The sequence below is a fragment of the Panthera leo genome, chromosome C2 (genome assembly GCF_018350215.1).
Source record: "Panthera leo isolate Ple1 chromosome C2, P.leo_Ple1_pat1.1, whole genome shotgun sequence".
Lineage (NCBI taxonomy): Eukaryota > Metazoa > Chordata > Mammalia > Carnivora > Felidae > Panthera > Panthera leo.
In genome coordinates this window covers 81,315,352-81,323,335 of record NC_056687.1, presented here as the reverse complement: position 1 = coordinate 81,323,335, position 7,984 = coordinate 81,315,352, and the positions used below count along the sequence as shown (strand labels likewise).

General features: G+C 45.9%; 1 protein-coding gene across 2 annotated transcripts in view; it reads right to left on the bottom strand.

Annotated features, from left to right (window-relative positions):
* Positions 1-3,696: 3,696 nt before the first annotated feature.
* The window catches only part of ETV5 (ETS variant transcription factor 5), a 60,812-nt gene continuing 56,524 nt past the window's right edge, over positions 3,697-7,984 (bottom strand). For both annotated transcript variants that reach the window (XM_042956046.1, XM_042956047.1), the window contains exon 13: positions 3,697-6,238. In XM_042956046.1, coding sequence (XP_042811980.1) covers positions 6,017-6,238 — 222 coding nt within the window. In that variant the 3' untranslated portion in view covers positions 3,697-6,016. The remainder of the gene's footprint in view (positions 6,239-7,984) is intronic.

Genomic DNA, 7,984 nt, shown 5'->3' with positions numbered 1-7,984 from the left:
GGCCTTGCTATTTTCCATAAATATTCCACGTATATTCAAGTTTCAAGCCCTTTCACTTGCTCTTCCCTCTGTCTACAAGCTTTTGCTTCAGATGTGCATCTGGCTACTTTAATTTTCTCAAGTCTTTGTTCAACTGTGAGGTCTTCCCTGATATCTCTATAAGCGCAACCCATGCACCTTACCATTCACTATTTCCCTCTCATGCTTTATTTTTTTCCATAGTACTTACCACTGTCTAATGCATGTCATCACTTACTTGCTTCATTTGTTTTTACCCTCTTCCCCACATGTAAGATCCCTGAGAGCAGAGACTTGTCCCTATTTTTTTTCCTTCCACTAGTCCTAGAGTGATGCCTGGCACAGAATAGGCACTATTTATTGGATGAGTAATAGTAACTTATAACTTGTATTCTAGTTTCATGTAGAAAAATGTTTTCCCCATTTGCCTGTGAGCCGTTTAAGGGGAGGGTGGGTTTCACTGTGGGACCCCCCCCCCACCTCAAAGCGTCTATTGCAGTATACAAAAAAGATGCTTGATATATGCTTGTTAACGGAATGATGGAAGCAAAGAATCACTCACCTTCAGTATGGAGACAAAGAAACAAGGTCATCCAGGAGAGCCCTGCTGATGTGGAAGATAGGTATAGCAACCATCACGACACCTGCTTCAGGTCCCCGCAGCCCACCTGCATTACTGCATCTGCAAACAGCTCCCAGCTCAGGGACATCTGGGCTTACCCTCTTCTCTTCCTGGTAGGAAGTACACCAAGGACTTAACATCCCTGGGAACAACCCTCCACCAGCAGTGGCAGTAGATAAATGCCCAACCTCAGCCTCTGGTCAATGTGGTCAGAATAAGATGGTGTCAGTTGTGTTTAAGTATGAGCAGCTGTGAGCTGGTGAGTAGGGCATTTAAGGAGTCATTGCATGTATCATTGTGTCAAGAACCGGGCTTTATATAAAAATGCCACCTTCAGTCATTTATTTTCAGTATCCAGCAGTGCCTGGCATCTAGTAGGTATTCAGTGGATGCCTGGGAAATGAACAAACATATACCTTTAATGGTGGGACTCAGCAGTCTTCAGAGCTTCCTTAATGACTGGAGAATGTCTTTAACTGTTAAACCTGTGCACCTGTGTTTCCCAGGCATCCTTTGGCTTTGAATTCCCAAAGGAACTCCTTCTCCCTTATCTCCTAAGAGCTCTGGAAGTAGCAGCTCATCAGTGCCCTCCCTGACCTGGGAGGTTAGGCCAGGATGCCCCTGAGATTATCTGGTTAATCCAGTCAATCCCAGAGCTGGGGCCAGAACCCCTGTGTCTAGCCCTCTTCCCACAGTGGCCACTGTGGACAATCCAAGAAAGTACTTGGGGAGGCTAACAGCCGTATTTTCAGATTCAATTTCAACAAAGTGTTACCATTTAAGAAAGCCTGCCAAAAAGATAATGGGGATGAAAGAGTGCTCTGTAAACTGTAAAGTGCCATTCAAAGGTTAGCTATCTGAGGTTCACTGCCAAGGTCAATAAACCAAGGCCTGGGTGTAGAGCCAGGTTTTAAACTGGAGGAGCTAAAGAAAGGCTGGTCGGTCGCTCACTGACCAGTGTATGGGACAGGAGTGTATCTGCTGGGACGGGGACACAGTGGCTTGTCTGTATGCCACGCCCACCCCCACCGCCTATTTTAAGTACCAGTGCGCTTAGGCTAAATAAAACCAATGCTTCCATATATATGTATTATTAAAACTGATGATTTTTATGGCTTTTTTTTCCCTTTTGCTTGTGTTTCAGAGGCTGCACACTGAGCTCCAGCCACCTGCACCACTGGGCAACGGATTGTCTAAGGTTTCCAACCGTCTGGGTACATGAGTGTTTTTCCTCCACATTAGTTTACATTTGTCCCAGCTGCATTAGAATTTAGATTCTGCACATACTCTGGCTCCCATAACCACATTCTTTTGCCCTCACACTACCTCTTTGTCATCTAACGACTGAGTGAGCATTGTTTGCCTGGCTTGGCTCATGAAAGGGGACCTCGACGAAGAGTAAACTTCACATTTTCTGGGCTTCCTTATCCTCGCGCCTGACACTGGAAGGGCGGCCCAGTGTTTGGTGACCTCCCGCATTAGGTTAACGATCTGGGTCTGGGCCCAGGCTGGATAATGAGCCCGTGAATAACGGGGAGCTGATTGTCAGAGCCTTATCTTGGTGAAGCGGAGAGGCAGAGCTCCCTTTGTCCTGGGCTCCCCTGCCTTCTCCCCAAGCATCTTTTCTTAATCTGTCGAAGCTAATGGGTTTATGTGGCAGGCATTCATTCCTCACAAGCTCCGATTCAAGCGGCTGTGCACCGATTCAGTCTCAGATGTTTCTCCACTTAACGGCTTGTAAAACAGTGGAAGAAAGATAGTAGATAAACTTACAGAAAGGCTTCTGTTATAGGCCTGGAAAAAGGCTCTACTTATTCCTCTACAGTAACAGGAGTCTTGAAAAGCCCACATGAAGGTACAGAAAAGAGAGTGAAACAAGAACACCACGGGGCCTAGCACTGCACGCAGTCTGCAGACTGTATTTTTCTTCCACACTTTCCCCAAGCGATATATGCCCACAAGAAGGAGACAAACTTGTAAGAAAAATTCTTACTGCTGCACGGCTAAAAACAAACAATAACAGAAAAAAAAAAAAAAAAAAAACAGGCTAGAAAAAAACTTCCTAAGCTTTTGTTGTAATTTTCAGGGGAACAGCCTGATTTTAAAATTAGGAACAATTTCACTTCTTAAGATCAAAGCTTGTTGGGGGAAAATTAGTATGTAAGAACTTCTTAGGTTCTTACTGTTTTCTCAAGTATGTATCCAAGGGGCTGAGCTAGAATCACTCTGGAACCCCTAGTCCTAGCCTAGTTAGTAACCTTTCACACAACCCAGGGTCCAAACATGAGCTACACTTTAAAAAATTGTTACTAAGAGGGGTGCCTGGGTGGCTCAGTCAGTTAAGCGTCTGACTTGGGCTCAGGTCATGATCTCATGGTTTGTGGGTTCAAGCCTCGTCCAGGCTCTGCGCTGACAGCTCGGAGCCTGGAGCCTGCTTCGGATTCTGTGTCTCCCTCTCTCTCTGCCCCTCTCCCGGTCACACTCTGTCTCTCTCTCAAAAGTAAATAAACATTAAAAAAAATTGTTACTAAGAGTTGGCAGGTAGGTGGGCTTGAGGGGGTGGGGTGGTCTCAGCTCACCACTGGCTGGGAAGAGGACTTCTCTACCTCCTACTCCTTCAGCTCGAATTTTTAGCCACAGTTTAAGAGGGGAGGTGAGGCCAAAGAGCACTGTGCACTAGTTCCAGGTGACAGTTCCTTTAATTCCTCTCTAAATGTCTGAGAGAGGGGGGGTAATGGATGGAAGAGAGAGAGAGGGGGGAGGGGGGAGAGAGAAAAAGAGAGAGAGGAAGCCAGGTGGTTAGAACACTGAGGGGCACCTGGGTGGCCCAGTCGGTTAAGAATCCAACTCTTGGTTTTGGCTCAGGTCACGATCTCCCAGTTCTCGTGTTTGAGTCCTGTGTCCGGCTCAGTGCTGCTGGTGTGGAGCCTGCTTGGGATTCTCTCTCTCCCTTTCTCTCTACCCCTTCACTGAACTCTCTCAAAATAGATAAATGAATTAAAAAAAAAAAAATTAGACCACCGAGGGCAAGAAAGAGGCAGGTTTCAGGCACTCGGTAAACTGAAAGCAAACTTCTTTATTGTACACAGTACAGAATATAACGCAGCTTGGCAGGATGCATACGGCCCTGCGCAGGGGAAAGTATTTCAAATCAACTGGCAGGTTAAAGCCTTTCTGCACTGTAGACTTTCCACACTCTGGAAAAGAAGCAAAAATAAAACAAGAAAACAAATAAAAAAACCAAAACCATCCGGGAGGTGCATGAGTCCGATGGGAATGCAACGGTGATGCCGCCATCCTAGGTCCCGTGATAGCACAGGCCACGCAGTTACAGCCGGGGAGAGGGGAGCTCGGGCTACAGAGGGTTATTTTCATACTTGCTAAGACAGCGTAAATTCATCAAAAAAAGAAAACCCAAACCAGGATAAGTAAAGAAAGAAAAAACAAATCCTATACAGCATTTACAACAAATAAATCTCTAGCCAGCTGGGGGTAAAATATGCATCTATATATAGACTATGTGGAGGTTAGAGAGCTATAAATATGGTTTGGAAAGAGTCCTTTGATTAGAGTACAATGCTAATTAAGGCCCAAGCTAGAGGTTCAATACCTTTGTGGGCTAATTAGCTTCCAATAGAGGAAAACCTCCTGTTTTCAGAGCTGTAAAACGCACCCCCTTATCCCTAGGACCCTCTTCACAGACATGCTGCTGGTCTTAAGGGGGACTGTTTGAGACGGTAGCGCACCCCATTCGTAGGAAAACAAATCAAAGCCTGTTTCTTCCGCTCACCGTGTCGGCACGGTCTTCCCCGTGTGAAGAACAGCAGTCGTTCCTGACGTGCTGAGTGCCGCGGGGAGCACGGAATCCTACCAGCAGGGCAGGTAGCAAGGTACCACCACCTCCTAAGAACTTTTCCTCTACTTCGAGGCCAACTTTCACATAGCTTTAGCTGGGTTGTTTAAAACTTTTCCAATATAATACAGCAATCCGAATAGCTTTTTTTTTTTGAAGGTGGCAAGAAACTAAAACGCTAGCACTGTTTTTACCTGTCAGTGTCACACGTACATCTGAAACCCTATCGAATCATATGCAGGGTTTAAAGTCCAAGGATTAAAGGAAAAAAAAAAAAAAGAAACAAAACAGACGAATGAAATGGAAATTGTCATCAGTCACGCCCAGGGAGAAACCCCCAGGGTTCCCACCAGGTGGCCAGGTTTCAAATGGACATGATATGTATTATGTACATATGCTTTCCAGAGAGGGCGTGTTAGAGAACGCGGGGAACTATACACATAGAATCTCAGCGGGGTGTCCAGGCTGCCCTGCACACCTCAAAAATGTACAACTCAGGTGCAAATGTTCTGTCAGGCTGTCTGGTGCAGAAAGCACAAAGCAGGCAATAAAGTGGGCTTGGACACTGCTAAGGGCAAGCCCCCAGCAAAGCCCCTTTCAAGCTGCAGCGTCTTCATCGGTCGGCACCGCCCTGCTAAAGGACGCAGTGCGCAGTTACCAAAAGGTTTGTTTTTTTTTTTGCTTTAAATACCAAAACTACAAAAATCAGTTTATAAACTGTTTTTCCAAAACAACCACCAAAACAAAACAATCCCCCGAATCAAAGCAAAACAAAATACTGTCAAAAGTGTAAATCACCCTTCTGAAATGAAAGCCATCCACACACGGCCGTGTGACTGGGAAGAGAAAGGGGGCTTGTTCTACTTGGTGACCACATGGCTAGAAGGTTCCCAAGAGTAGCAATGGTTTATTATTTGAGAACCATGGAGTGGGTAACAGCTGTTCTGACTTCCCCCCCGCCCCCATCCTTCTTTCTAGACCAAGGGGGAAACATTTCAGATTGAGCTAGAAGAACTCTCCAGATTTTAAGATCTATTTTTAACCCTTCATGGTTTGAGCCTCCCCGACTTCGTAGCCTACCTACTCTTCTACAGGTTTGTCATTTCTTGTTCAATAAATTGTGCAAATCAGAGCCCTTCTACGTAAAGGCAATTAGTAGTCCGTGATCAATGCAGATTGTCACACAATCCATCCTGGTTTGTGGGCACTAACCTGAACAAGGTATTGCTTTGCATATATTGTCCATGGGAAGGAGGCTCCGTTTCAATCTCTTCCCAGAAACCTTGTCAGGGTCAGAGCTGAGGCACCAGCCTTTTGGTGGTTTCTCTGCCCCTCCCTGTCCCCACTCCCCAGCCAAGGTATCGGTCTTTAAGGGTGCCAATCCAGAGACAGCTTGAGTTCTCCAGATAATACTCAAAGGGCAAGCTTTAGGAACAGCCAAAAACACAAACAAAACCACTGCCCTCATTTGCCTGAATGGGAACTGCTAGCTCTAGGGTTTGGCCGCTTAGCCGCTCAGAAACTTAGTAAGCAAAGCCCTCGGCATAGGGGAGGCTGCTGCAGCGATCCACGTCCAGGAGGTAAGCCGGGTTGTCTTCAAAGTGGGTCAGTGGCAGGGTATCCTCCTCGTTGAGGTGACACTCAGACTCTGCCTTCAGGAATGGACGCTGGTTGTCAGGGAAGGCCATGGAGAAAAGGGCATCCGGGTCACAGACAAATTTATAGACGTATCGCTCCCCAGCCACCTGAGAGAGAAAACATGCTTTATAAGGCCCAGCCGGAACAGGGCATGGGGGGGCGGGGAGGATGGGAACCAAGGGTAAGATAATGAGATAACTGAACGTCATCAAGTTCTCAAGGAGCCAGGGACCAAAGGAGGCTCATTAGTAGTTGATTGTCCAAATCATTCAGATTTACTTTGATCAATCTTGGGGACCTGTTAGCTGCCAAGCGTTGTGTTGACACCACAGCTCGGCACTTGAAAAAGAAGATACCCGAATTTCAAGATCACACTAGATAGGCTATTTTATTTATTTGATAGGCTCTTTTATTTTAATTTTTTAAATGCTTTTTAATTTGTTTTTGAGAGAGGGAGAGGGAGAGAGAGAATCCCAAGCAGGCTCTGCGCTGCAGAGCCTGGCGTGAGGCTGGATCCCATGAACCTGTGAGATCATGACCTGAGCCAAAATCCAGAGTCGGATGCTTAACTGACTGAGCCACCCAGGAACCCCAAGGCTTTTATTTAAACAATTTTTTAAGGGGCGCCTGGGTGGCTCAGTCGGTTGAGCGTCTGACTTCGGCTCAGGTCACAATCTCGCGGTCCGTGGGTTCGAGCCCCGCATAGGGCTCTGGGCTGATGGCTCAGAGCCTGGAGCCTGCTTCCGATTCTGTGTCTCCCTCTCTCTCTGCCCCTCCCCCATTCATGCTCTGTCTCTCTCTGTCTCAAAAATAAATAAACGTTAAAAAATTAAAAAAAAAAACAATTTTTTAAGTTTATTTATTTATTTTGAGAGAGAGGGAGAGACTGAGTGTGCGTGAGTTGGGAAGGGACAGAGAGAGAATCCCAAGTGGGCTCCACGCTGTTGTGCAGAGCCGGACATGAGGCTCTAAATCAGGAACCATGAGATGGAGACCTGAGCCAAAATCAAGAGTCGGACGCTTAACTGACGCAGCCACCTAGGCTCCCCTAGATAAGTTCTTTTAGAGAATTCTCACTGTGTTATACTCATTTACCTAGGAAGAAAGCTTACGATGAGGCTGGTGCTTAGTGTTACAAGGGGGATTGAAAGGTTAAATGCAGCACAGGGATCACGTTTTCCGTTACCTCCAAGGCTCACAGTCTTCACAGTACAGCTTTGTTATTCTGAAGGGCTAGGAATTTGATCAGAGACCCTACGTGGGAACTTAAATTTGTCCTAAAGCCAAGTAGAGTTGCTTTTTGGCTTACCTGTGGTTTTACATTATGCATTCCATGGTTCTGCTACACTGAAGAACTGCTAACTACCTTTTAATGAATTTTATGCATGATAAGATTATTAGAACCAAAAGGTCTTGATTCAAAGGCCTCACAATGCAGTTCGAGGAGCCATCTAGGTCAATGGGATCACCTGTTCTCTGCTGGTTGTTTAGCATCAGCACAAGAAGACACACACCACTCAAAATCAAACCTGATAATGCGCTTCACTTGGGTAATGCAAAGGGGCAAGGGAAGGCAGCTAAAATTACTGATAAAATAAACATTTTAGGCTCAAAAATTCAGAAGATTGAGTTTAACCCTGCCCTTCAGTCATTCTGTTGTGATTGTAAAATCTTTTTTTGAATTTTTAAAAATCTTTATTTATTTTTGAGAGAGAGAGTGGAGGAAGGGCAGAGAGATGGGAGACACAGAATCTAAAGCAGGCATTAGGCTTTAACCTGTCAGCACAGAGCCCAGTGTGGGGCTGGAACCCATGAACTGTGAGATCGTGACCTGAGCCGAAGTCGGACGCTTA